Source organism: Leptonotus elevatus, chromosome 13, assembly GCF_054856555.1.
Source record: "Leptonotus elevatus isolate MCC_2025b chromosome 13, RoL_Lele_1.0, whole genome shotgun sequence".
In the NCBI taxonomy this organism is placed as follows: domain Eukaryota; kingdom Metazoa; phylum Chordata; class Actinopteri; order Syngnathiformes; family Syngnathidae; genus Leptonotus; species Leptonotus elevatus.
Window position 1 is genome coordinate 6,132,317 of NC_141251.1, and position 27,992 is coordinate 6,160,308.

The window sequence follows — 27,992 nt, forward strand, 5'->3', positions numbered from 1 at the left end:
GGTTGTGAGGGGCGGAGTCAAACAGCTGGATACGCCGGAGTGTCTCGTGGCGGCTATCATGCAGGTCGGGCTACACGTTGAAGGCAGACGAACTCCCCCTTCTTTTTTCCTTCGATAACTAAATCGTCTAAGCGGGATGTCCTACTAGGAGACGCCAGAAAACTATCGGTTCTGCGCCCTTTTTGCATTTTTTCCCGGCTATCTGAAGAGGAGAGAGGACAAGTCGACGAACACAAAAGTTTAGAACGAAGACTTTTGTGGAGGAAAAAAAATACACTTGCATGAAAACGTTGCGGCGGAAGGTGAGTAAAGTGTTCAGGTTTGCTATTGATGCTCGCCGTTATTTGTTGCTAGCTTGCGACACGAGACTCCGCGTAGCATTCATCGTTTTATTCATTGCTATTGAATTAAGACGTGACTAAAATATCATGTGTGCAATGTTAAAACAACACCCCTGTTGGTCAGCGCGATTCAAGGCACCCTGTGCTCGATAAAAAAATAAAAAAAAGCTGAACATTTCTATACAAAGTAATATTGTTTTCCTTTCCCTCCTTTTCAGAAGATGAAACAAGCCCATCGTCCTTCTAGTGTGCCCGACTTGTTAAAAATGACTCATTTGGCGCCAGTGCAGATGTCAGCCCCACACAGTTAAATGTTAGAACTACTTGAGCACATATTGCTCGGATGGTCGAAGAGGAAAAAGAGGAAAGAGGGTTCGTGGTGCCTGCTATGTCTCTGTGGGTGATCCTGCCTGTTAGCCTCCCAGCACTGACCATCACTGGGATCTGGGTTGTGTAAGTATTCACTTTTTTGTTGTTGTTGTTGTACATTGTCATTGAGAACAAAAACTGTGAAAACATTAATTTCAATCATCTGAGGCCATAGTATTCTTGTATGAAGTCATCTAGGAATAAGCCCCCATGGTCACAAGGTCAGAAAAGCCCGCAAAAGTCAGTCAAGATCAGCGAAATTGAGAGCCGATTAAGCATTTATTAAAAATCCTTGAAATCCATCTTCAGGTCCAAGTATGAGTACACTTTTTGTAATTCAACTATTTTCTCACTACTCTTAAGACATTTTTACACACTAATGGGACACCGTTGTCATTCTAGTAGGATACTAAATGTTACTTCAGGCAAAACCTGGCACTACTTGACATCTGTGGACTACTAGTACTACAAGTGAAGCATTAACTAGTGTAAATTTGCCAATGTTAGTAGCATGCAGATGTCAACTAGTAACATGTACTGATCATCATGTAGGGTACTAGTATATGGACCATAAAATGGATATCAAGGGTATTTAATCTATGTTCGAATAGGGTGTATGATTACAACAACTGTATCTTAGTAGTAACCTTGTTTGCACTATTAGCGCACTAGTAGAAATTAAGGATGAAAAAAAACGTTTCAATGCTCAGTTTGACTTACTAGCAACGTGGTTGTCCCACTAGTGTGCAGCAATGTCCTCGAGCAGTGAAAGGCAGTAGTGGAAAAGCATTACTAGTGCTCACTCAGTCATGAGAGCGCTGAGTTTTTTTTTTTACTAGTGCAAAGAGTGTACATGGACCATAAAGAGGATATTAATGATGTTGAATAAATACTGAAAAGGTCTCCCTTATACCTACAAAAGTGGTTATAGATCTTTGGGGAAGTTCTTTGGAAAGGAGAAAAGGCTAATGAGAGAGAGCTGCATTTATGAAACAAATATCAGAGCTCTTACTTCAAATAAGGGTTTATCGCTACAGGTGATTGTCACGCACCAAGCCCGCTCCACGTAATAGGTTGAGACAGGCTCACAAATGAGGCGATGAAGCCTTCAAAACGGCTTTGGCACACTCAGTTGTGTTCTGGATTAAAGTCAAGGGGAGACTATGCAGAGATTTCTAAAACAAAAACAAAAAAAAAAACACAAAATTCACTGCATCCTTTTCCAACATCCTATATGAAGTGGCATTTTATGTAATGATGGCGACAAAAAAAAAAAAAAAAAAACTAAATTATGGAATGGGTTATGTATACTTCAAGATAGTACTTTTTTTGCGTAGAAACAAGCGCAGACCTCCCACTAATTACAACCGCTACATTCAACGCAATGTTGAGTTACAGTATTTTTTTTGGTCAATTTTTTGCTTCTATGCTAGTCTACTTAACATGAAACTGATCCATGGCGTTAAAAACAAAAGGTCAGAGAACTGTTCAGATATGAACAAAACTGGTGCTTCCTCCTGCCTCCAAGAGAGCAACTGCTGCATGTTTACCCTGAATTCCTGGGAGCCATGGCAATTGCATGTGGATTAGCTCTCCAAGAAGAAGCACTCCAGAATCCCCATGTAAAAAAAAAAAAAAAAAAAAACAACAGTGAAATGTGCATGACAACCTGTACATCTTACCTCTCGCTTTTTGTACACTTGAAGGGAGTGAGTACCTCCTGGTCATGTTCAGGCTGACAGCGCTGGTATTATGCGTTGTTATTAGAAGAGGAATGCAAGCTATAGGAGGGGGAGTAGGGGGAGAGAGAGAGAAAAATGGCCCCGATCCAAATGTTCACAGTTGTGTATAGAGAGTGCAACTTAATGTATGCACGATGTCATGTTAGTACAAGGATGGCATAGCAAAGATTAGTATTACAATACTGTTGAAGGCAGTCTGTCGCACGATGCTGATCGACATTCGATTTGAGGCGCTGGAGCTCTCCCAGCTGACAACCCAGACCAGTCAATCACATTCGGGGTTAAAAAAAAATGGCATCTTTAAAACATGGACAATTAATAGATAAGGGCACATTCAGTTGATTTTACACATCACAAAAAGGAGGAGAGGAACAGATAAATAGTGAAAAATTTTGTTGGGTTGTGTGAAGAGGAAGTCTACCTCATTTTGTTACCTTAGCAAGTGTTTCCCAACACTTACTGAGCTAAGCATATTTTTTTACATTAGAAAAATGTTCAAGAAAGTATTTTGCTAGGTTAATTATGTACCTTCCTGTCAGCTATTGGAAGAGCATTTAATTTTTCTTCCTGGCTTGCACTATACATCGGTGGCATAGATGGATGAACGAACAAGGATGCATTATTTATTGTAATATGTCATTTTTGATAGGAGGTGCAGATTCTTGTTGTTGTGGCATTATCACATATGTGTATACAAATGTGGAAAAAGAGTGGTTTGGGGCATCCCTAATTTTTGGACCAATTAAAGCAACACTAAGGAACTTTCGGTTTACGTTAATTATGGCGCTGCCATATAGACAAAAGTGGTATTGTTATGTCAGAAGGAAGACCACATTTCCTATGAAGACAAGCGCATTGCGTCGTTTTTTTTTTTTTAGCTCACGCCAGCGAGTGAAATCCGGGCCAATGTTGATCCTTGACTGTCTTTTTATCCGGAGTAGCTTTTGACATATGCCATAAAGCAGTCAGCACATTTGTAGTTTTTTTTGTGTGGCAGTGTTCCTACCATCCTCCTCAAAGTTGCTTAGTGCCAGTAAAAATGATACAGACCCCCCCAGGCCATGGAAAAGGTACCATTCAACTAGGTTTAAGCCGATGTTTCATCAGAAGAGTTATGAAAGTATTTTATTAAGCTTGAAACGTTCCTTAGTGCTACTTTAAGAGAAACTGGATAATTACCCATGGCACACTGGTTATGAATCACAGAGCTTTGTATAATTCAAGCCAACCTTGTGAAAACAAAAGGATAGCTTAGGACACACTTTATGTATGCATGCAGACCTCTACTGTATTTATGCACACGTGCATTTATTTCTGTCTCTGCCAAACCCAGTTTTCACCACCCTCGAAACCCAGGTTCCTTCCTTTCGCGCTGACAAGGGCGCCTTGTTTTGAGGAGCAGTCAAGCCCCCAACCCCCCCCCCCCCTCCTCAAGAGCACAATGTCAAAGGATGTGTGACCTGTTGCATAACTTGCTTCTTCGACCGCAGGCGACAGGATGGGAGTAAAGTAAATAGTGCAGGGACATAATTTAAAGCGTGAACTGTGTGTATTGAGCGACACTTTAAACAACAGTCTGAGTTAGGGTTACTAGGACATATCTATGTCTGGGTTTTATGGCCTTCAAAAATAAGCTCAGGTTCACTTGTAAAAATGCAAAATGACAGTGACATTATCCCAAAGCAAGCTTTTTTTTTCACCCTCATGGCAGTTGCAGCATGATGCTTTGGGGTTGACAAAATAAATGTCATGGAAAGCCTACTAGAACATCAGAAATGTTCGGGAGTGGTGGTTAATCAGAGGCACTCAGGTTTGTGCTGACTCATATTTAACATAAGTTTGAATGTGATTGGTTAACTCTGGTCTCAAAAGATCACAAAAACATGACATTTGAACAGGGGTGTGTAGACATTTTATTCCCACTGTAACTTTTAAACGGTTAAAAAGCCCCATTTTATGGCATTATTTCCTTTTTATATGTGTACATTTTTAATGGATAACTCGTTTAGAAGGAGAAGTCAAGCAAAAAACGGTGGCACCACCAGGGCCACATGAAGACATGGTGGCCCGGGCTGGCCCGCGGGCCTCAAGTTTGAGAACCATGCGATATAATGCTGCAATGTTTGGTCTATAAATAGATGGAAATAGAATTCATAGTTCATGCATCACACCCTTTCCTGCGGTTTCCCCGTGTTTTTGCACAGGCTTTTGGAACTGTTGACCGTAGCAGATTTTTCCACGGAAGAACCTCTTAAATGTTCCATTTATAAAAAAAACAAAAAACAAAAAAAAACATGCTCCTCTCCACCTCGACGTGCAGTTAAAGTTTTACGGCCGCCACTGAGCCGCGAGAGACGATTAATTTTGTGAACAAACCTATTATTACATCACGAGAACTTTAGTTTGAGCGCCGTTGCATGTGTGTTCATATGAAAAGCAAAACCAATAGAATCCTTTTATAAAAGTCAGCCACCCACGGTTGCCTTTTCTTGTCGTTCTGCGAAGGCAATCACTCGCTAATCCAACGTGTTTGCTAATATCCTCCCTTTTTGTCTTTGTGAAGATGCTGTCAGCGTTCAAGCAGGCGTTTAAAAAGCTTAACAGCTTTGTTAGCCTGCTACCTCCAGGCCATTTCACGCTCACCTGTGGGTTTCCCTCCGCCAGAGCTCTTGAAAGGACATCATGTCTGCCATATGGCTTACACGACCTCGCGTTACCTCAAGGCAAATGTTACCATTCCAAGCAGGAGCCAGTCGTTACCAAAACGCGCATTACCAATCTTGAGGTGGAGGGAGGGAGGAATTCATTCACACTCGGCTGAGGCAAGTGGGTTCATGTAATAATTTATAATAAAACATTCCTCCTTGATTTGAACACTTTGTTTATCCAAGGTTGCACTTGCCTTCAGTCTTGGCTGGAGCTCATCCAAATAGTTTACATTTTTTTTGCAGTTCTCACTTCCTCACGTGTAAAAGCGAAAAGATAGTTTAACCTCTGTTTTAAGCAATTTTCTTAATGAGTTGAGCAATATTTTTCAAAAATATGAAACGTACTGTATGTGAACAAATCTAAAGGGTTGACTTTTGTGCTTTTTTTTTTTGTTGAGAGGAGTGTCGGACGGCAAGTTGGCAACAAAGAAAACAACAATGATAGATGACTGGAAATGCCACTTGAGCTTCTTGGTGCAATATTCAAAGTACACTTTTCAGGGCTGTAACGATACACCAAAGTTAAGATCTAATTTGCATCTCGATAGTTCAATATGTGATTTAGTTTTGTAAATTTTTTGAAATTAAAAACGAATACAATAATTGGAAAAAAAAATCAAAGAACAAGCAAAACATAATTGATAGATTTATTATTGTTTCTTGCGTCTGATTTTGCGGTGGTTCAAACTCCATTAGTGCTGTCACTATCGATTAAATTTTTTTATAGAAAAGATTAATCTATTGATTATTCAATCGATTAATTGACTAATCAGATACATTTTTATTTTGCATTAAAATGTATTACAAAAGTATTTTTCCCTGATTACTGTTTATTAATCAGTGACTGGCATTCGTTAGGGGTGTTTTAAAAAATCGATTCAGCAATTAATCGCGATATTACAGCGCGCAATTCTCAAATCGATTCGATATGTGGCCGAATCAATGTTTAATTATCAATTTTTAATGGAAATATTCAACAAAACGTCTTACTTAGGGTTAGGGTTCACACATTAAGCATGGAAGAATGTTATTTTAATGGAACATTAAGCCTTAATATTTTATTTCAATGCTGTTCAAACATGAAAGGGATAGCAACAGATTATTTGTGAAAGACAGTGGCTCACAGTTATAAGCCTGAAATGTTAGATAAATAAAAAAAAACATTAAAATCTTACAGTGTTCATGTACAACTTTACTGATTAGTATTTTCTAAATTTGAGTAAAAAAATTTTTTTTTTATAGATTTGTATCAGGATTAATCGGTATCGAATTGTGACCTATGAATCGTGATACGGATCGAATTGCCAGGTACTAGGCAATTCACACCCCTAGTAATCGTATAGTGATTAAAAAAAAAGTGGGCAGGGATTGATGTACTGTTATCGGTTCGGTCATTGTTTTCCAAAGTAAAAACAGATGTTTGTAAATGTCTTATTTTGATTAAACACAGAAGATAATCAGCCTTTCATGAAGGAGTACAGAAATCTCAGTAAACAATTGCTGTTGATATGCTGAAATCTGAGGATTTGGACAATAAAATAAAAAAAGGAACCTAACGATTACTTAATTATTAAAATAGTTGTTGATTCATTTGTAAATTGATTGCTTTTCGATTAATCGATGACTTTTGACAGCTCTAAACTCCGTGGCATTTTAATTGTGACTTTACGGGGATCCAACTTCTCCTGTACATCGCACTGGCCGCCATGCTTTGTATTCTGACAGCTTGTGACAACACAATCAATCTAGCCAGGCTGCGTGCGCTTGTTGACGTGTGTGGAGCACAGGTGCGCATGTCACAAGATGTTATATGGCGCGGACACTTTCAGACTTGGAAACGTTCCTAATTGGCACTCAAACTCTTGCTGAACCGCTCTCTAAAAAATCACAGCAGAAAGTCGTTCAGCCTCATTTGCATCTCTGCTTTATGATGGGGCTGGTCCACGTATGGACAGAGCAGGAATTATAGACTGTAAATCAATTTGACTACGGCAGCGTTAGATTACGCAACAATCTGAAGAACAGTAGTTGTCATTATCTTGCAGATAAAGATCCTCTGGCCACTGACTTGTGAGTGATGGAACTGGTCAACGATCTCACCAAAGACGACATTACATTTGGGTAGACGCTGTGATTACCCTCGATTGACTCAAACAAAGCATTCATGCTGTATCTGTCTTTAGCCAAATCGAGTTGGGGATGGAGTGATAAGAAATGGCAGTTTGCCTGTGCCTGAAGCGCGGGTGTCAGATATTGTTTTAATCAGTAGCCACGTCATGGTTATGGTTGCCGTCAGTGAAGCTGATCATGACGAGTAAATCGCAGTTTGGTGCGTGCGTTGTTGTTTGGGCACAATGTGGGAGCAAATTGCTTATCATTTATGTAAACGGGGAACAGAGTCAATGACCTTTTAAAATGTTGAAAAAGTTTCTTTTTGGGTAATTGTATCAGTAGTTTGTCTTTTCGGGAAATAAAGGATGGAGACAAATGTAGCCGTTTGATTCATGTGAATTTGTTGCATTTGTACTGTTCTTACTTTTACTTTATTTTTTTTTTTTTTTACATGCATTACTTCTACTCCTGTTCGCGTAAATGAGTTAACAAGTGTGCCGTTCTGTCAAAAGCATACCTACATACTTTTCTTTCATGTGTGTGACGTGATCCAAAATCTTGTACCGGGTGTCGATTTAAAAGAGGTACTTGTATATCGTTGACAAAAATGTTTGGCGTACGAAAGGTCGTATTCATATTTTGCGGTGGTACAAGATATGCTGAAGGAAGAGGCAGGTGGACCCGAATGCAGCCCGGAGAACACTTTAATATAATAAAAATAAAGCACTGCAGGCGAAGTCACTTAACGAGACATTTTCACTGAGGAACAACATGTCACACAGAAAATGACGAGCACCCAACATAGACTAAAACACGCATAGCAGGAGAATGTTGGGAAAGACGTAAGGCAGGGGGAGGAGCCGATTGGTTGGGGAGCAGAGTAGCAAACGCTAGTCGGCCAAGAATTCACAATTTAAGAAGCATCTCGACAGGAAAAAGGCCAAGTACGTAAACAACACCCCATAAAAGTAGTGAATTGTGGCTAATTACCCTTGCTCTCCTCCTCCTCCAGGTATGCCATGGCGCTGTACAACCAGCACGTCTGCCCTGTGGATAACTGGTATGTTAATTCAGCTGTTTTTACGTTCTCTTTTAACGAATCTTTTAACTATCAGTATGTAACGAGGCAATTCTTTTAAAGTTCAGCCTCAAAAGCCAGTTTCACATGGCAACATGAAATTTGGACAGACAGTCTGTCGTGCAAAGAACCTTAAAAACAAAAAGTCTCCAGAAACCATTCCAGAAAATCTTCCATTTTTGATCAAAGCAGCCACTTTAAAGTCAGTTTTGGTCATTAACCAAGTACTTCTAAGAATTAAAAAAAAAAAATCTCCCAAAGTCAGTTTAATTCATTAACATGAAATTTAGTAGACACGTGTATCATGTGTAAACCCTCACAAATGTCTCCAGTTCTCATGAGAAAAAAAAATAGCTTGTTTGCATAATTTTTCGGAGCCAATTTTGTGTCATAAAAATGTCATATTTCCTAATTTTGCTTCAGTTTTTTTTTTTACTTCCTTATTTTACTTTATTTTCTAGTATGTTATTGCTCTGCTTGTGCCATATGTACAAATGCAATCGCAAATGTATGCATGCATTATGCATGTAGCATTTGCTCTGTTTCTGTTGATTTGTTTATTATGAACAGCACTTTGTGCTGCATTTCCCATGCATGAATTTTGCATTATATACTGTAAATAAAGTTTCTCAAGATGCCATGTCTAATAAGACGCATGAAGTCTACCATATTGGTTTTAAAGCAGCCATTTTAGGGGTTGTTTTTAGGGCGGGGTATCGATTCTAATTTCCTGAATCAATTTGATTTTGATTCACAAGAGTTCAGTTCGATTTAGATTCCCCCCCTCCCTCCGGTTTAATTCACTTTGATCCGATATTGATTAATTATGGAACATCAATTCTTGAATATCAAGGACATGATAAAAATGCCACAAACATTACGTTCAAAGTTAAATTTTAAGGAGGTAGCAACTGGTTCAATTATGTAGTTTATTAATGAAAGTAACACGTATTATAATCACTTACGTGTAAATTATAAGAAAACAGAAACAAATTCTGCCTTTAATTAAAATTACATTTTCTTCTGAATTTATGGGATAAAAACATTAAAATAATCGATTCATGGTTTTATGAATCGATATGAGGCTCAACAAGGAATATCCATTCGATATTGATTAATTCGATTTTTTTATTTGTATTTTTTATTTTTTTTAACCCGCCCCTAGTCATCTCCAAAACAAACTTCTCCCAACAATCCACAAAGGTTAAATCAAAGCAACTGGACCGCTCTCGTTTATTGGAGACGTTTGACCTTTAATCCAAAAGGCTTCTACTGCAATAAACGGGGGGGGGGGGTTTGCTGTACAGTAATTTGAAGGCAAGGTGGATGTCAGAAAATGACGGACCCTGTGCCTGTTCCAGGTTGTACAACCAGTCCTGCGAAGAGGAGCTGTATCTGCAGAGTGGACCAACGTTGTGCTGCACGCTCGACAACATACCTCTCATTAGGTCAGTGAGGACCCTCAACCGCCCTCTTCCCACCCCCATCCACACTCCCGCACGTCTTCCCCTCTTCGCTGTCGTGTCTGCCTGTCTGGTGATTAAAAACAGGAACAGCAGGCCATTGTACTCCCACCCACCCCCCTCCCCCCTCGCCGCCTTCTGGATGATAAAAGTCACGTGAGCTTAAAGGAGACACTTCTCCTCATGCACGTGTGTGCTGTATGTGTGTGTGCGCTCGCGTTGGGAAAATGACTGAAGTATCCCGCCTTCCACTGTGGCTGGTCAGAGGCAGAGCCGGGCAGGCCCCATGCAATCATGTAAACACACACTTGCAGAGCAGTCGGTTTACATCTTTGGGAACAAACCCAAGGCGCTCGCTGTTTTGTTTAACTTTTGGGCTTTTGAACTTCAAAGGCTCATTAGACCCTCGATAGTTTTGCAGGTTTATGTAACATGTCTGGATGAAATCTTTTCAAGAAAAGGCAATAAATCACGCCTCCTGAAAGATAAATAATAAGTGAGACCAAACAAAGGGGTTATGTAAAATGAACAGAGATATAGCTAGGGGGGGGGGGTTGGGGCTACTTGTCTGAAGTTCTCCTAAATTGAACATGTTTTTCTTGGCCTGTGATGCGGCACTCCACCAGGTTTGGTGGAAATAGAGTTGCCAATTTCTTGCATAATCCAGCTGACAGACGGACACTGTATACGTTTTGACTTTTAAGTTCTCAACACACATTGCAATGCTTTCTTTAACTTGAATGCAAACGTGCACAAAAGGTCAGATGCCGTTACACGGAGCGAGTCTTTTGAAGTTGAACACAGTTCTCCCATTTGTTCACACCTTGTTGCCATTTACGGTGGTATCGTACAAAAAAAAAAAGCCAAAGGAAAAGCAAAGCACATTTGAATTCATTCTTAGTTAAAAAATAATAATAATAATAAAGTGTGTCCAGTGTCCACTGTATCGGACTGTGCATGAACTGCATGTGACTGCAGTCAGCTGAGTTGGCTTTTGGTGGGCAGCAGCACCGGGCACAGACAGGCGGCCTCTATTAACAGACCTCCAACAAAACAATTGCTGTCCATTGAAAGAGAAGCTGTGTGTGTAAAAAAAAAAGGAAAAAAAAGAAGAAGTTTAGATCCTAGCTGTATAGCAGCCTTTATCACACTGTTTAATATACAGTGAAGCCACTATAATGGGGTTCATAGTTCGCACCCATGCTATAGCGCAGATTTTTGTACAATTGTTTTTTTTTTTTTATACTGTGCATGTTTTTGCAATATGTGCAGTTAAGTCCAATTTTAAAGTGGGGTGATTTCAGTGTAGCATTTCCTTGTGCCTTGTCCTTGAAGTCTACTGGAAGAGTTGCATTACCATACTGCAGTTTGGGATTTTAATATTAATTTCATTTATATATAGCATCTCAAAAATCATGTTTATAAAAGTGTTTTGACAGAAGGAAAGCCTGCTTGAAACAAAATGAGACACAATCACAGTATAACAAAACAAACAGACACCAGCTATCGCACGATCTATCATATAAGGCCAATTGAAAAACTCTGGCAAAGCAAGAACTGAGACCATGAGTTCTGTACTTTATTTTATTTTCTTGGAACCGATTGACTAACGTGGGTTCACTGTAGTTTATTTTTGTGTGTGTCATTAATGTCCATGTCCTCTGGTCTTGCAGTAAATGTGGGACACTTCCGCCGGAGAGCTGCTTCTTCAGCCTTATCTGCAGCACAGGCTCATTCATGGGTAAGGAATCATGTGCACACGCTTACACAAACTCAATCACCCCCCCCCCCCCCCCGTCATTAGCGCTTTGTTTGTTTATGTCTCTTGTGATCATGACCAAACCAAATTTAGCTTCTCCCGAAATACAAGTTATTTCATACTACTAGGAAAGGCAGCTTTTTACTACTAGTTTCACATTGACATTATCAAACTATCGCTGTCTCTGAATTGCAATGCTTTGCACTACTTTTGGGTTTCTTTCAGTTGCTTTCACAGGGAGGAAAGAAGCAGAAGTACAGTATGATCTGACATTCTAAAGTGTCATATTTAACTCATTGATGGCCTTGAAAACGCCACGAGTTCACACACACAACGGATTGCAAATGATAGCCTATTTATATGAACTGGATTACTTCCCATTTAACAAAACAAACGGTCAAAACATAACGATTTTTTCTTCTTTACATCTTAACCAATTTTGACAATTTGACAAGACTCCACACATGACTTTTACTGCTTTTATAGTGTGTGGCGTACTTCGAGACGAGCAAAATAGCAACCAACCCCATATCTACTGACAGTTCTGAGTAGGGATTGGAATTGAGGGATTCTGATTTTATTATCGATACTGCTAATCAGTCTGATTCCTTAATCGGTTCTCTTATTGATTGTCATTGGGCGAGGGAATGGATTAATACAAATGATATAATTGATGTCAATGTCATAATTTAATATCATAATGCAAAAGATGTTTCTGCTCTCACCATAGATAATCTTTCATAGACGTTGGACCATCTGGCCTTCATGGAGTTTGATTGGAAGGGATGGTTATCGTTGTCTTTATTCAACTCGTGGGCTTAAAAATAAGAACAATAAATTACATTAACTTGTCAGGCCTAATTGGTTACATAAACAAGTGCCATCACCGTTGTAGTAGGACTAGTCGTCCATAAATGAATAGCGCTGCTATAATGATTGGCACATGAGACTGTCCAATATCCTTGCAGTATCTGAGAAATGCACTTTTTCACCCCGTAACATCGATCATATAAGTGCTGTAGAGATGTTTTAGCCAGTAATACAACAATGTCCCTTTACACACGCTCCCACCAGGAAGCAAATAAAGGTTACCAGGAACTCATTCCCGCCGTATGAATTGCAGTAAAAACAACCGTACCCAACGACCGCACACGTGCGGCAAAAGTGTGCACTCCCGTAGACTTAAGGAAAATACGTCTGAGAGATGATACAAAGTCATGTGCCGGTCCAAACGTGCTGTTCCTTCTGCTAAGTGCTGGTTCTGACTACCCTCATGTAGTTAATGTTTCCCAGCTGTGGCTCACACATGCTGTGTGTGTACATGTGTGTGTATGAGAGTACGGCGGGAGGTTGCGGGGGTTGGTTCGTCTCCATGTTTATTCACGAGGAGTCGCCATTCTGCTATTTACAGACAGTCCCTTCCCTCCGATTGGCTGGCACCGACTGTTGCCTGAGCCTTACGTTCATCTGCATTCAATGTGTATAATTTACAACATTCACTGTGCTCTTGTGGGTGCTGTTAACCCCTTCATCAACAAGCCAGCATGCATTATTTTGGCTACAGCTGGTTGTTGCTGAGGACCAATAGGTTCCTTTTGTTTTTTATGTTTCCAAGTACGTTTTTTTCAAACTTGTTATATCAAATAAAAATGATACTAATCAAATACAGGGGCTCTTTTGATCTATTCGTGTCAGCCAACTTAGTCTTGAAGATTGTCGCTAGCGACATAACTTTTTCTTTGATTTTGATTACGCTGATTGCAGAAGTTGAGAACACGCAATGCTAATACTCGCCGTAGCGCGAGCAGCTGTGGCTCCACGTAAGTAGGCCTATTGTACAAAATCAGTGCTTTAGCTTCTTAGCCTATTGATTTATATGCTTCAGGGGTGAACTCGATGAAGTGATCACTGCAGTTTGATTATTATTTTTTTCTTTGCCCATACAATCCTTCAAAGTCAATAATTGTATTATTTGTCCACGAACCTCCTGCGGGAGAGAATGTTTGGGCTGATACGGATCCCCCTAGTGGCGGACAGTGGGGTTTATTTAACTGTAAGGTGCGCCGCGGTCTAATTGTGGGAACGTGCAATTGCAATGCTTGCTGATGTATTTATTTTTTTCATTGTATTTTATTTTGTGTGTGTGACAGCAGGGTTGCACACGATGTTATGTCTGTGCTGTTGCGGCACGCCACAAAGCGCACTTATTGAATGTTTAAGTCAGCGTGCCACTTCCTGACCAGGGTTTTCTTGAAGTTAGAGAGCATCTTAAGCTGGTTTGGATCACATTTATGGAAGGTGATCAAAGTCGGTCATGTGTGTGAGTTTATGATAAGTTAGTCCCGTTCTTTGCTGTCGCTCAGGAGGTTATGTAATGTCTGTAACTATCTGTAATGGCTATCTTTAGGGAAACGGGTAAGATTTTGACTAATACAAACGTAATGGGGTTCAGTATTATTCAACCAAAGGCTTCGATGCATGAATTTGCAGTCTATTAAGTCAAACACAAATTGTTCTGTGACTTCTATTTTGTTCAAGGAACACACAGAGGCTAAAATCTGGTTGTATAAAATAATATTGACAGTCACATGTACTGGAAGTATTGCAGCCAAGAGAAATGAAGAGAATTCACCGTTAGGAATAAATTAATACATTTTCATGGATTGTAAAACATTGCTTCTGATAGTTTAGGCCAGCTGTATTCGCCGCAACATTTTTTTTTAATATAATCTAAGTTTGACTGTTCTGTGTGACGCGAAAGGAACACGGTCTGTGCTGTAATAAAATAGATTGAGTTAAGACTACAAGGCAAGAGCTTGTCCAGATCCAAAGGATGGAGGTCGATTACACTGCTCGCTATCCAGATGCATACATTGAATTCTGAAGGAATCTATAACCCGTCAGCGTGACGTGGACTCCAGCACACCCAAGAGAAATCAATCGAATGTAAACACGGATGATGCATGTATCAAACAGGCCAAATGTTTCTTATCTTTTGCATTCTGTCGACTTTTGGACATTTTCACGAAAGTGCCTAATGCCAGCAAGCTGGAACGTTCCTCATCTGTAATGATTAAAAACTCATTTTGTAGAAATTGAAAAAGGTCCACAGTCGGCCAGTCTGCAGCAGAGAGACTGAAATGCTATAATCTAATGCAATAAACCGCTGTTGACTTACTTATCCCTTTAGTGAGCCAGCATGTTTCCCATTTTATACAGGAGGAGGGGAGAAAAAAGGACGAGATTGTTTACAAGGAGATGCTGCTCCCAACCCCCGGCATTGCTACTTGAATCACTCTGCCAGGACTTTCTGTGCTGATGAGCCACTTGTGCAAAGTAGCCTTTACGATACGATTAATTGATTGCACATGAATATCAAATGATTTGTTTTGTATTTTGGCCATTAATAACACTCCAAAGCAGAGATGAGCAATTTCGAACAGCAAAGTGTTTCCTCAGTGCGGCCACGCTTGCCATGACTACGCCGGTTTGGCGACGAGCACCCCCCCCCCCCCTGATTCCCCCGCTCCCACAAAGAGACAGTGACAACAGTTTAGTCTGGTATTACAATATATGGGCTGCGTGTCAAGACACCAGGGGGCTCCTTGTCCCCTCTCATTCTGCCATCTCGCCTCCGTGGCCCAGTTTTTGCCGAGAGGCTGGTCAGCCTGCGTCAGCAGTGGAGGAGCTGCAAAGGTTTCAGACAAAGACAAACTTAGTGGGGGCTTGCTTGTCAGCACACCAACAATACCCCCCAGTCACAGCCCATTAGCCCATCAAACGGTCATCTGAACCCTTACGGTTGTGTTTCATTTCCCTTCACCTTTTATCTTATGTCAGACCGCACCCCCACTCGTACTCCTCACACTTTCCCGCCGTCTCATTTTCCTGCCTTTGCGAGAGTAATTCCACTTCCTGTAATTTTCAATCATCTTCCAAGATTTTTTTTTCGGTCTTCTTGGCATGAACGAGGTGCGCTTGAGTCAACATTCAAATGAAAGCCAGACTCAGTGTGGCATAACAAAATGTGCATACTGTAATCTGCTATAGCAGTGCAGTCACTGTTTTTCTTTTTAAAGACAATAAGCAGTAGAGCAGCATAGCAGTGGTTCTCGATTTTTTTTTTACACAGAGTATAATCTCAACAAATAATTGGCTCTTCTTCATGTACCACCATAATGGTCAACATTATCAGTGTTCAGCAAAAATGAGGCTGTTTTTTTTGCCCCCTGAAATTATATATCGTCGCTGCTATTTGAATAACACTCGTGTCCATTTTTTTCTTTCTTTTTTACATTTTATATCTGCATTCAGTTTCATCCCCAAAACATAATTACATTTTTTTTTAAAGACAAAAATAGACATAAGTGTTTTTCATATATAAACAATATTTAATAGTATTATAAGCCACTATAACATGATGCACAACTTTTTGTCTATTCTATTCTGCAGAATATGCCCAACAAATTGTAAAGTATATTATGTACACCATCATCCCTTTACTGTGCTGGCGAACGAGCCCTCACTGCCTTTTATTGTATGTTGCTCTTTGTTCCCCAGTCATGGTGATCGTGCTGTTCCGCTACGCCCACGTCATTGAGAAGCACCAAAACTGTGTCCTCAACACGGCGAGTCTTTCCACAGGCTGGATCTGTGCCGCTGGACTCATCATGGTGGGCAACTTCCAGGTACGCTCTCTCTAAACCAAATGCTCCAGTTTACCGTTGACTTGCACTTCATAAACTGGGCGTAGTATTTTCAAACTAAATGATCCAGTTTACAAACTAAAGAGAAACCTACAAATCTGAATTGTCCCGAAATGGAGTCCAAATTGTATGGACTAATTTTCCTCAAAATTTCCTGTACAGCCGTTTCTATTTAAACTTGTGTGACAGGTAGGACTATTTCTTCAAACATCACCTTTTATAGTGGAAGGTTTATTGATGAAGAAGAGCCTAAATAACTGTGTTTTGAAATTCAAACTACTTAGAAGTCCACCGGCATCATTAGTTGGATTGAATTTTCCTTTTTGTGCGCATGAAACATGACATCTCACTATTTCTTAATTATAGTCAAACTCATGACTTGACCTTCTTTTAGCCATTATTTATACATTTCTCGAATCCTCCTCCCTAATATACACTTCATGTATCTTGCATTCACAAGGAGTTGTCCATTAAATGTTTATTAAAGTCCGTCTGATGGAGCTGTTCCTATCCGCTTTGCTGTTGATGTTTGTTCTTTGGAAAGAATCTGCTTAGTTTAAATATTTGGAGAGCTGCCTGGCTGGGTGCCTCGATGGATGTCTGCTTTTGTGCATTTTTTTGGGGGGGGAAGATGAGCACGCAGAGGGAAGAGAGCATTACGGGAATGCTAAATGAAACTTCCATCTGTGATTGTGTGGAAAGAAGGAGATGTAACAACATGGAAATGTAGCAAATGGGCTGAATTAACTATTGACTGAAAAAAACACAGTAGCCCCAGCAAAAAAATGCTGTTGCAACACAGTATAACTATGTTGGACTTGCTGGAATGACAATGACTTCCTCGCAAATGTTATTTTACGTCATTTTCAAGTAGTTATTTTAAATTGTATACTTGTTGTGTTTTCTCCCCATGGCTGTGCATAACTTTTTTTTGGGGGGGGGGGGGGTAGATAAAAAGTGTAAAAGTAGAAGTGCTGATTCGGCGTCTTACAGTGAGAAAAAAATGTAGGGAATAATTGAAAAAACAAGTGGAAATTCCACCCAAGTACATTTATTAGTCTCACCTGGTTCCCACTTCTCCTTTGGGGCCCTCCCCTCTGCACAAGGAGTGTGATGGGAGGCAGGTCGGGAGTGACTCATGAAGTCTGGCATCGACAGCCGAGGGTTTTTGGTCAGGCCCGTTTTGCTAGAGGCTCTATCTTTAACCCAAACACAGGCGCTTAATGTGGCGCACGCTCTCGGAATGCTTGCGGGGAAGGGAATAGAGATGCAAACGATGGTGGGATAAATAGTGACACCCACAACACGGAACGCAAGAAAGGGAAGAACAGTTTGGACAGCGCGAAGGGAAACATTGATCAAAAAGGCAGGAAATGCCTGATGACATAGCCCGCGCTGTCGCCTGCTGTAGTTTGTTACATAAGGTGCGGGGCTCTGCAGGACAGCTGTGGTGTGGCCACGGGGGCTTTCGCTGTCAGGCAGACTGACGGTTTGGGCAGGGAAGGACATAAATAGATGGAGCATGTCGCTTGTGAGTGTGGCTTTTCCTTGAAAATGTCTTCCTCGCGCTATTACAGCGATTAAATACAATGCATACAGGCAGTACATGTAGATTTGATGGTGGAACACAAAAGACTGTTGCAATTAAGCATATTGGTGATTTTTTTGCAGAGGGTGAAGAATATATGCCAATGAGTTGTGTAAGGAATGGGTTAATTTACATCATGATGTCTGCTCTTTTGGTCAGCAACTGAGTTAAAATGGCATTTAACTCTTAACCCTGGAGAACCCACGGGGTCAAATTTGGCCCCTATAAATTCTGCTACTCAAATAACAAAGACCTTTTTTATTTTTTTACAAATTTTACAAAAGTCCAGAGTGCCACTTCTGACCCCTGCATGGGGTCATCTAGTGGATGAATATTGCACTTACATGAGCCAGAGTGGTGGTGACAAGATTTTGTTGAGCTGGAAATCAATCCAAACAAAAATATCTTCTCAGCAAACCATCAGATGGTAATTTTTTTTTTTTTGTTAATCTATTTCATATCATGTTGCAGAAGGCCTAGGAGTATGTTATATATATATATTATTTTTTTTGATAAATTAGCAACTCTGAGCTAGTTTAAAAAAAAGGGTTAAAATTGAAAAAACATATATTTTGGTGTTCAGTGAACTTATAGCAGTCATTTAATGTATAATTCATAATTTTTCAAAGAAGAAAAGGGTTCTTGGGTTCTCCAGGGTTAAATGTCCATGTGTAAACGTTGTTTTTTTTTTTTTTTAAAGAATTGAGAACTGCACTTAGGGCCTGTTTTTGTTGTTGTTGGGTTTTTTTTTTCTGACGAGAACACAGCCACTTATATTTGAGAGGAATTTATGTGTCATATTTGGATGACTGCACTGACAGCCTCTAATATTTTAATTTGGTATTTCAGTAGTTGAACCGACGAGGCATACAGTGATAGGACCGGGCGGGTCTTTTACATCTGAAGCCAGATCCGCTCACATGATATGACTCAGCTGCCACCAAGAGGCTGAAAGACCACTTGGAGAAAAGTCTTATATAAATGTTATTTATCCCGCTTTGACGTCAACACCAACTCAAGTCTGTGTCTGCAGACGTGACATCAGATGTAACCACGATGCTCTGAGGTGTCCTGTCCTATTTCACTCCCTTGAAAAGTTTTAATTGTGGGCCACATTGTGTAGGTATGGTTTCCCTTAGAGGACAACTATGACTGTGAAAATCATATATTAGAGGCAAATATAATTTTGTTTAAAACATGTCGATATTTGAGTCCTCTAACTTAACGCTAATGCTAAGTGCTAACACATCATGTTTGGTGAGGGGATGCTTGTGATATCTTGTTAAAAGTGATGGAATTGCAATTTGTTTTCTTCCAAAATGAAAAGAATGAATCGATTTATTAAGAAACATGAGGCAGACACTAAATTTTTGCTTTAGTGGGCCACAAAAAATGATGTGGCGGGCCAGATCTGGCCCCTGGGTCTTGAGTTTGCCACCTGTGAAATTGCACCTTGCCACCTGTGAAATTGCACCTTGCATTGCCAGATTTCTTGTTGGTGTTCCATTGATTTCTGTCCTCACTGCCTTTTCTTGCCCCCGCATCATCGTGTCCTTTACATGCCGTACATCACCTCCTGTATACACACGCACGCTCTTTCGGTAAGTAGAGTAGCGAGGGCGTTATGCATCATTACACCTTCACTCCCTTTAACGATGGCAATTAGTCACACAGGCCGGGACACCGAGCAGCAGGCTCGCATGTAAACACTCACGCACACGCTTCAATTCACACGCCAATGTATGAATTATGTACTGTAGTAAGTCATCCATTCTGTTTGAAGAATTCATCTTGCCGTCAATGAAATACTGGACGCATAATAATATTATTTTGTAGACAAAATGAAAAGCTCAAGAAATATATTCATCATGTGATGCATAGTATTTTCCTTTAAAGAGACGAGGGAAAAATACCTCCCTCCAAAAAAAGCACGTTGCAGTTGTAGTGCCGCCTGTTCAAAATATACAACATGCAGAGCTCGCCAAAATTGACAGTCTGCGCTTCATGACGCTTGGATTGCGTAATAAATTTGCCCAGCACTGTACATAAAGCTGGAAAGATGTGAAAGGCTTTGCCGTGATTGATCTTCTGTCTGCACCTTTCGTTGCGAACAAATGACAGGCCCGCATTTCATATCACACCGTCGGTAAATCTTCAAGGATTAGCCTCGTGCACAGGACTGTTCAGCATGTTCTCGCTGGGTCAACGAGCAAATAGCTTAGAAGCCTGAAGCGTCTCGCTTGTCGCTCGAATCATCTTGCAGAATTATGCGCCCAGTCGCACCTTTTAGTCTAGACTGCACAATATTCAGAGAAGCGTCTGAATTCTGGAGAGCAGGTGTGATTTTTTTTATCAAATTTCATTTGCAGGTACAGTGGACAGCAACACATAAAATGATAAATGTCTGTGGTCCAATACTTTTGTGATCTCCGTCTGATAGGTGGACTATGCCAAAATTCTCCACTATGTCGGAGCGGGCATCGCCTTCCCCACCAGTATGCTGTTTGTGTGCCTGCAGTCGGCGCTGACCTACCGACTGGCCAAGACGCAGGGGGAGTACAACGTGGCACACCTCCGGCTCTGCATGACCCTGCTCGCCTTTGTCGCCCTGGTGCTCAGTATCCTCGAAAGACACTTTTTGGGGCTCATTCAGCGCCTTGTCATGCTTTTGTGTTTGCATTTTAGGCTATTATAGCTATTAATTGTTTTTGGTAAGTAATCGATGAAGTCAGATTTTTAAAACACGTTTTAATTTCCATTTCTTTCTTCGAAAACATGGCATGATTTCAAATGCAGAAAACACACAAATTATGATTCATTGGTTTGTAGTGCTGTTACTTTCAAATATTTTTAGAATTCATTAATCTATTGATTATTCAATCAATTAATCGACTAATCGGATCCATTTAAATTTTGCACCAAAGTGTATTCCAAATTTTTTCCCCCTGATTACTGTTTATTAACCAGTGATTTGTGTTTATTTTGTACTTCGTATTCATATAGTAGAGAGTTTTAGTATCTACTTCTCGTCAAACTCTTTGACAAGTGTGACATCACTTCCTGTCCCGCCCCTTCACTCCCGTTCTAAGTCCCGACCCTTCACTCCCAGTCTAAGTCCTGCCCCTCACTTCCTGTCCTGCCCCCTTTACCCATATATAGGCATGTTTTTTTGCCTATGATGTCATACTTCCTGCCCCACCCCTATGCCCAAATATGGACTTCCTATGATGTAATATTTCCATATTTGGGTAAAAGGGGCGGGGTCTGAAATGAGTTAGACTGACTGTAAAGGGGCGGGACTTAGGCCGGAAGTGAAGGTGCAATACAGGAATTGACGGCACACCGAAGTAGATACTAAACCTCTCTTATAGTGATTTAAAAAAATTATTGATGTTGAACTATGTTACCGGTTAGTAAAAGCAGATGTTTGCAAAATGTTTTATTATTTTGAATATACACAAACAGAATATTTACTCTTGAGAGGCTGAAATTTGAAATAGAACAAGGTCTTTAAATGAGTCAATTATGCAAAATAATAATGATGCTAATCGAAAACTTGTCGGTGGCGCTTCTACTTGTCTCCAAAAGCTCCTTAATGGCTTTTCCAGGCGGCGTGTTTTTCTGCCAGGAGAGCTTCATCCTCCAACACGCCTCGGCCATCTTCGAGTGGCTCTTCTGCGTCATCATCATGCTCTTCTACGGGACCTTCGCCTTCGAGTTCGCCGGCATGTCGGGGGACACCGTGGCGGTACTGGCCCGAGGGGGCTCCCTGGGGGACGCGGGGAGGGAGCACAAGATGGACGCGCTTGGGCCGCCGCCGCCGCTGCCGCCACACCAGCCCGAAAACATGTCCATCCTGTAGGGCCTGACATGCTCGGCCTGGATTATCCTTCCCAGACGGGGTTGTCAAATCAGTGGAGTCACTCAATCACGTGACGATTTGAACAAAGACAAACCCCCAGTGGAGAGCTTTTTTTGTCATTACGTCAGACTTTTCGCCTGTCTGCATTTTGCACACGTGTGAAACCAAATTTTCCATCCATCCAGCCAGCCAAGCCCTGCCTTCAGTTATTAGCAGCGGAAAGCCAACGCTCGCATCAGATTCAGAAAAATCTGTCGCCTCCCCCCCCCCCCCCCCCCGTCTCAACAAGTGACCTTGGACGATTTCCTCTTCAGGTGATTGCAGCGAGGCCTTTTCATTTCATTTGGTGAGTGCGCGCATGCTAAACAAGAGGCTGCTGGTCGGCCGCAGCTGAAAGTAGAATGCGCAGCGCCGTATTAGCTGCTGCTTACGTAGCCTCACACGAAGACGGTCAGGAGGGAAGCAATACACTCTTCGTGTTGTTCGACAGACGAGTATGTAACTGTTACGTGAATACTGCTACATAAAAAAAAAAGGGGACCTGGTATGTGTTTTTGTTCATAGTTTGTTTCGGATCATGTCATCCACTCATGTTACACCAGGGGTGACCTGGGGCCATTTTGAATTGCCCGAGGTCGTAATGCTAAAATAGATTCATAATTAACACGGCCCAATAGAAGAAGAGAAGAAATTTCTATTTCATTTTTCCCTTCCTTGTTTACCACCACTCGCATGTCAGCAAAATAGTAACATTTCTATTTATAACGCCCCAATGAATCAAGATAATTTAGTTAACACTGGCACCAACTGAATCACAATTGTTTGCTTCCACTTCAAGGTCAGTTTAGTACTGATTGCTCTTGTTTTGTTTTGCTTCTGTGTGAGACCCAAAAATCCAGAAAAATCCTTGACTTTTAGCTATGTCACCAGCCTTTTATTTTGTATTTTTTTATCTGGATATAGAATATGAATCATTACATACGGTGCCTTGCGAAAGTATTAACCCCCCTTGAACTTTTTTTTATTAATTTTTTAACCTTTTGCTACATTTCAGTTTTCAAACGTAAATACAGAAAATTTGCTATTTTTTTCCCACGTGAAGAATCAACACCGGGTGGGACACAATCATGACAGGGAATAAAATTATAAGACTTTTAGAGCAGTTTTTTTTTTCTTCAAACAAATAACTGAAAAGTAGGGTGTGCGAAACCCCCTTTTCGCAGCCAACAGACTCACACGTCCTACTTTTCTTCTTTTTTTTTTGTAAAAAAAGAAGTATAAATTTCATTCCAATTCCCAATTGTGTCCCACTTAGTCTTGATTTGTCGCAAAAAAACTCTATACCAGTGAGAGTACTAAACAATTTAGTTACTGGGATCAATTACCGATACCCCTCGTACTTTTGATACCAATTTTCTCCCCCAAAAATCCATGGCAGATAATTTTAAAGAAAGATCTAAATATCCCAATACTGTTGAGCATTTTCCCTTAAAAAGCATGAAATTAATGGCAATTTTCTATTCTTTTAATTTCCTGATCATAAAATGGCCACAAGAAGACCTTCCCTAAATTTTCTATCTTCATGTTTGAAGCCTGAAATTAGGCAAAAGGTCAAAAAAGTTCAAGGGGGGCTAACACGTTATATAAAAAGTGATCAAAACTGATACTACCTTGGAAAATTCTGGCACGTTCAGGCTGTGTGAAAAAGGGGCTTTAGTCCCAATCAGTTTGCTGTTTACAGAAGACACATTTTCGCCCACCAATGCATAACAGGTCCCCTTTAACACAGCAAATGTTTGTTCACAGTGCCATCCCTATCACTGTCTGTTTGTTCTCATGTTCTCCAAGTACTGCCGCCACCTCACAATGCAGACGGTTGATTGTCCAAACGTTGCCAACAAACCTCCACCACTATACGGTTCTCCGCCAAAGACGCGTAGACACGACGCAGAGTCGGCAAGTCCTGCACGCTCCATCCGCGTACTGTAAGCTTCTTACCTTCTCCAGTATTCTTCATAGAGGCGATAGCGGCCATGTTACTGTCAAGTGTGCCAAATATCAGTGCGTAGTACCTGTGGCCTCGGTGCTAATGATAAGCCTCTCGCTCGAGTCTCTAGATCGCTGATTGTAACATTATCACGCTCCTGAAAAAGCAATATTGTACACTCGTTTTTATCAGTATTGTGTTACAGAATGTCACCAGACACAACATTGGGTACACCACAAACGTGTCCGTACAAAGATTACGACACTTTTACCTTGACTTTTAGTTTAAGTTTGGGCAAAATTACAGAACATTCCCAATTCATCCACCTGTGCCTTTTTACACAGAACCCAATTTCCCTTTCACACGGTTGGCATCTCACTTTTGTTGCAAATCTGGCAGTGCCTCTAAAAGGCGATTTTTACCAGTATGTGATCACAAAATGGCAGCAAATGACCATGAAAGGTAAATAAAAAAACGTTTGATAGTATATATTTTTTAAGTAGCCCGCAGTCATTTCTAGGTGTACCTAATGTTGTGGCCTAAAATAATGCCAACATGTTTTTAAGACATTTTTCAGTCATCTTTATTTTCTTCCATTTATTGACTTAGTCGGACATAATATGCTACTATGCTGTACTCTAGAGGTGTGCCAACCAAAATAACCTATGCAGCTTGTAACGCGTTTTAATTCATATTCATATCAGTCATCATCATTCCACACTTTGGTCTCTTATTTATTTTCATCAGTACACTGAATGCGTGTGACTCAACTGGAATTGACTTGTCCCTTGATCCCTCTACCGGTCAAAAGTTGTAATTGCAGAAGCTTGGTCTTTTCTTTTTTTATTCAAAGTCTTTGTGTCCTCGCTCATTTGTCTTGAACCACTTAAAAAATTACCACAAAACGGCTCTAAAAATGTTAAATATACATTGTTTTCAATTTTAACAAGCCTGAAATATACAGATAATTACTTCTTTTTTTTTAAAATAATCCTTTAAAGGCCAGTATGTTTACATAACTAATTTTTCATTGGGAAGAAAAAACAAAATATATAATATCCATAAAGTACATTTAAAGGAATATTTGTTCTTATTTTTATGTGTGTGTCTTATTTATATATAAAATTTTAAAACCATGGAAAGTCCTGGTGACAAAAAAGCCCCTTTGAAAAACCATTTAGTTTATTGGATGGCACGTTTTTATTTTTTTATTTTTTTAACTCCGTTCAAAACGTGCAGCAGCAGCAAAGACTACTACTATTTTTCGCCAGGTTGCTTCTTTGTGAAGAATACGTTTTTACTATTGATTTACAAAAATGTCCCAATTTACCTTTTCAGTTCAAGATTGTACTATTTTGTTGTATTTATTCACCAGATGGCGCCATTTTTCCCAATTCAAAGCAGGCAGTTGTAAAAATGTCATACAACTTTTGCTGGTTTATCGCAAAGTTAGCTCGCTACTGAAATCATAAGCATACTTGATTTACAAAAATGTCACACATTTTCCGTTTGGATTTCAATTTTATATACTTTCACCAGATGATGATGCCACTCCCCTTTATTCGAAGCATGCAGCAGTGATGTCTCGCTACTGAAATAAGCGTGTTCACTGTATGTACAATGTACAAAATGCCCCACCTTATATCTTTTCTGTTAGCTTTATGATTTTCATATTTGTCCACCAGATGGCACCCTCATTCAAAGCATGCAGCAGTGTGGGGGAAAATCCCACATTTGTACTGTTTTCCTGCCTCAATTCTGAAATAAGCGTGCATCGTTATTGATGTTCATAAATCCTTCATGACCCTATCGATAGTTAAGAATTCATTGGATTTCTATATCGCCCACCAGATGGTGCCATTTTTTCCAAATCATTTCTGCAAATGTAAACATTTTTTTCCCCACACAATATAATTTTCTTCTTATCTTTGCACTCAGGAAAATGTTAGGACACAATTCACCCACTTCTGTTCTGTTGCCTTCTGCTGTTGAAAACCCGTTGTGTGCATCTTTTTTTTATGGTTCAAAAGCAAGAAACATTCCCGCCTTGTTAGCTCCTTGGGCTGCTAAGCCACATCATGTTAAATATTAGCAAAGCTATCATGCAATCATTAGCAGACTCCGGAATAATTAACCTGTAAACCTCACATTGATCAATATTAAGTCTCTATACTGTGTGTGTATATTCAGTACTCAATTATGCTGCCTACGTGCCTTATTACTTTGATAAAGCAAACCAAAGAGGTTGAAGTTGTAAATTCTATTTTGATGATTGTATCCTGTGCGTGTGTCTATGCCTTAATGTTCAACAAATAAACCCTTTTAAATAAATATTATTTCCCCCCCCTTCCCCTTTATTGCACAAAAACGAAGCACTCTGCACACAGACATTTGACATCTTTAATTTTCTTTGTGGTTTAATTATTTACACTATCCAGTTATACTTTGCCAACAAAAGATGACCGCAGCGAGGACACTGATCACTTTTTGTAGAATTAAGACTTGAAAAGCTCAACAAAAAATAAAGCGAGAAAGAAAATAATAATGCCCCATAAAACACACATTAAGACTCTCTTGTTGCTTGTTTTGGATATGAGCAAAACAGATCACGGATCACGGAAGAAGGAAAAGCATTTGTTTTCAGAATTGCATGGCAAAAACAAAAAACTTTTGGATACTGTATTATTAAATAAGATGAGCAATTGTGACTTTTTTTTTTTATTCAAACGTTTGATTTGTTTGGATAATTGCATGATTTAAAAACAGGCACCAGGGAACTTTTCATAATATTAAATACGATATTATGATTTATTTATTTTTTTAAATTTAATTTGCCCTTTCATTTGCATGATTTAAAAAACAGTTGGCGACTTTGTAGGACATTAAATATAAGCGTTTGTGCTCGTTGGGGGCTATTTACATTTCATTTGTTTTTAAATTGCATGATAAAAGCCAATAACTGATTCATTTGCTTTTAGTTCCATGAAGAAGATCACTTTATGACGCTATTAAATTAATGTTTCATTTCTTTTTCTTTTTTTTGAATGGATGGCAAAAACAAAGGCACTTTTAGGTCATTATTAAAAAATGTTATTTATATTTCATTTGCTTTTGGAATTACATGGAAAATGCGGTTCAGATAAAAGTTGAAAGGATGGCAAAAACAAAGCACTTAATTTTTTAGGACATTATTAAATAAAAGGGCTTTTCCCATTTCATTCTTTTCATTGTGCAATAAATACAAAGCACTAACTTTTTTATGTCATTAAATGACGTTTTGGGGATTTTTACTTTAAATATGATGAGTTCTAGTCAATTCAGATTTGACTTGTTTGGGGGATTGTCTTGCTTTTTGTCATTTTGAGGATTTTTACCCTGGATTTATTTGTATTTTATCGCACAATAAAAACAAAGCGCTAAGTAATGTTTTCTGACATCATTAAATTTTATGACATTGTGGGGTTCATTTATTTTTGTAGAAATTGATGATGTAAATAAAGGCACTTGGCAACTTTTTAGGACATTATTAAATACGATGAGCTTTTTTTTTTCCCTTCGATTTTTGCTTCTTTTGGGGTTTGCATGGCAAAAAAAAACGCACTTAGCAACCAGTAGTCGCGGCACCATTTTTTTTCCCGTGGCATTCTTAAATACAGTATGATGAACATTTGTGCCATTTTGAAGGCTTTTTAGGTTTGTTTTAAAAACGGCGTATTAGAGGTCCCTGAACGTGAACATCTGTACACAACTGGCTTTTTTTTTTGACATGTGCTTGGTTGTAACATGCTTGTGATGAGATAAAGACGTTTTATTGACCTGTTTGGTGGAGCACCGTGACGATTGTGATTGCTTTCCAGCAGCACACGCGACATACAAACATTGAGAAGTGAAGCTTTGGTTGAAGCAGGAATTACACTATTAGTTGTTCTAAAAAATATCTCCGCGCGGGGCTGTTGTACGTTCACAGCATTGAGGTGTTTATGATTCTACATTAAAAAAAAAAATAATAATAGAGCAACAATTTAATAGGAGGGATGTCTTTGTTCCCATGGTGTCCTTCATGTTACACCGCCTCACCTCCACACTTTCTCAGCCCCTTAACTTTGGTTTGATTGGTTTTGCTTTGGTCCATGTCCCCCCCTGGTAGTATTTGTTGCGAGGACATGGAGCGCTTAGAGGACGAGCTTTTTGGGCACCTCCCAGCTGAACTCGGGTCGACCGAAGTGGCCATAAGTGGCGGTCTGTTGGTAGATGGGCCTCTTCAGCTGAAGCTCCCT

At 39.9% G+C, this 27,992-nt stretch overlaps 2 protein-coding genes across 3 annotated transcripts in view; one reads left to right on the forward strand and one right to left on the reverse strand.

Moving 5' to 3' along the window:
- LOC147163597 (transmembrane protein 150A) lies at nucleotides 1–27,908 on the forward strand. Of its 2 annotated transcripts, none has more exons than XM_086093422.1 (8): nucleotides 1–302; nucleotides 563–794; nucleotides 8,285–8,332; nucleotides 9,712–9,798; nucleotides 11,487–11,554; nucleotides 16,133–16,260; nucleotides 20,307–20,484; nucleotides 21,475–27,908. In XM_086093422.1, the coding sequence occupies exons 2-8, from the start codon at nucleotides 685–687 to the stop codon at nucleotides 21,726–21,728; spliced, it is 873 nt and encodes a 290-aa protein (XP_085949548.1). In that variant the 5' UTR covers nucleotides 1–302; nucleotides 563–684; the 3' UTR covers nucleotides 21,729–27,908. The 2 variants fall into 2 exon arrangements, with proteins under 2 accessions (XP_085949548.1, XP_085949547.1); XM_086093421.1 differs by having other exon boundaries at nucleotides 3–302; nucleotides 560–794.
- mat1a (methionine adenosyltransferase 1A) overlaps nucleotides 26,102–27,992 on the reverse strand; it is a 9,709-nt gene continuing 7,818 nt past the window's right edge. The window contains exon 10 of the mRNA XM_086093420.1: nucleotides 26,102–27,990. Coding sequence (XP_085949546.1) covers nucleotides 27,888–27,990 — 103 coding nt within the window. The 3' untranslated portion in view covers nucleotides 26,102–27,887. The remainder of the gene's footprint in view (nucleotides 27,991–27,992) is intronic.

Bases quoted from the DNA above. Each gene is read 5' to 3' on its own strand.
- LOC147163597 (XM_086093422.1), top strand. From the start codon at position 685: ATGGTCGAAGAGGAAAAAGAGGAAAGAGGGTTCGTGGTGCCTGCTATG. The intron at 795-8,284 runs GTAAGTATTCAC...CTCCTCCTCCAG, and splicing joins ATCACTGGGATCTGGGTTGT to GTATGCCATGGCGCTGTACA. The intron at 20,485-21,474 runs GTATCCTCGAAA...TGGCTTTTCCAG, and splicing joins CTTTGTCGCCCTGGTGCTCA to GCGGCGTGTTTTTCTGCCAG.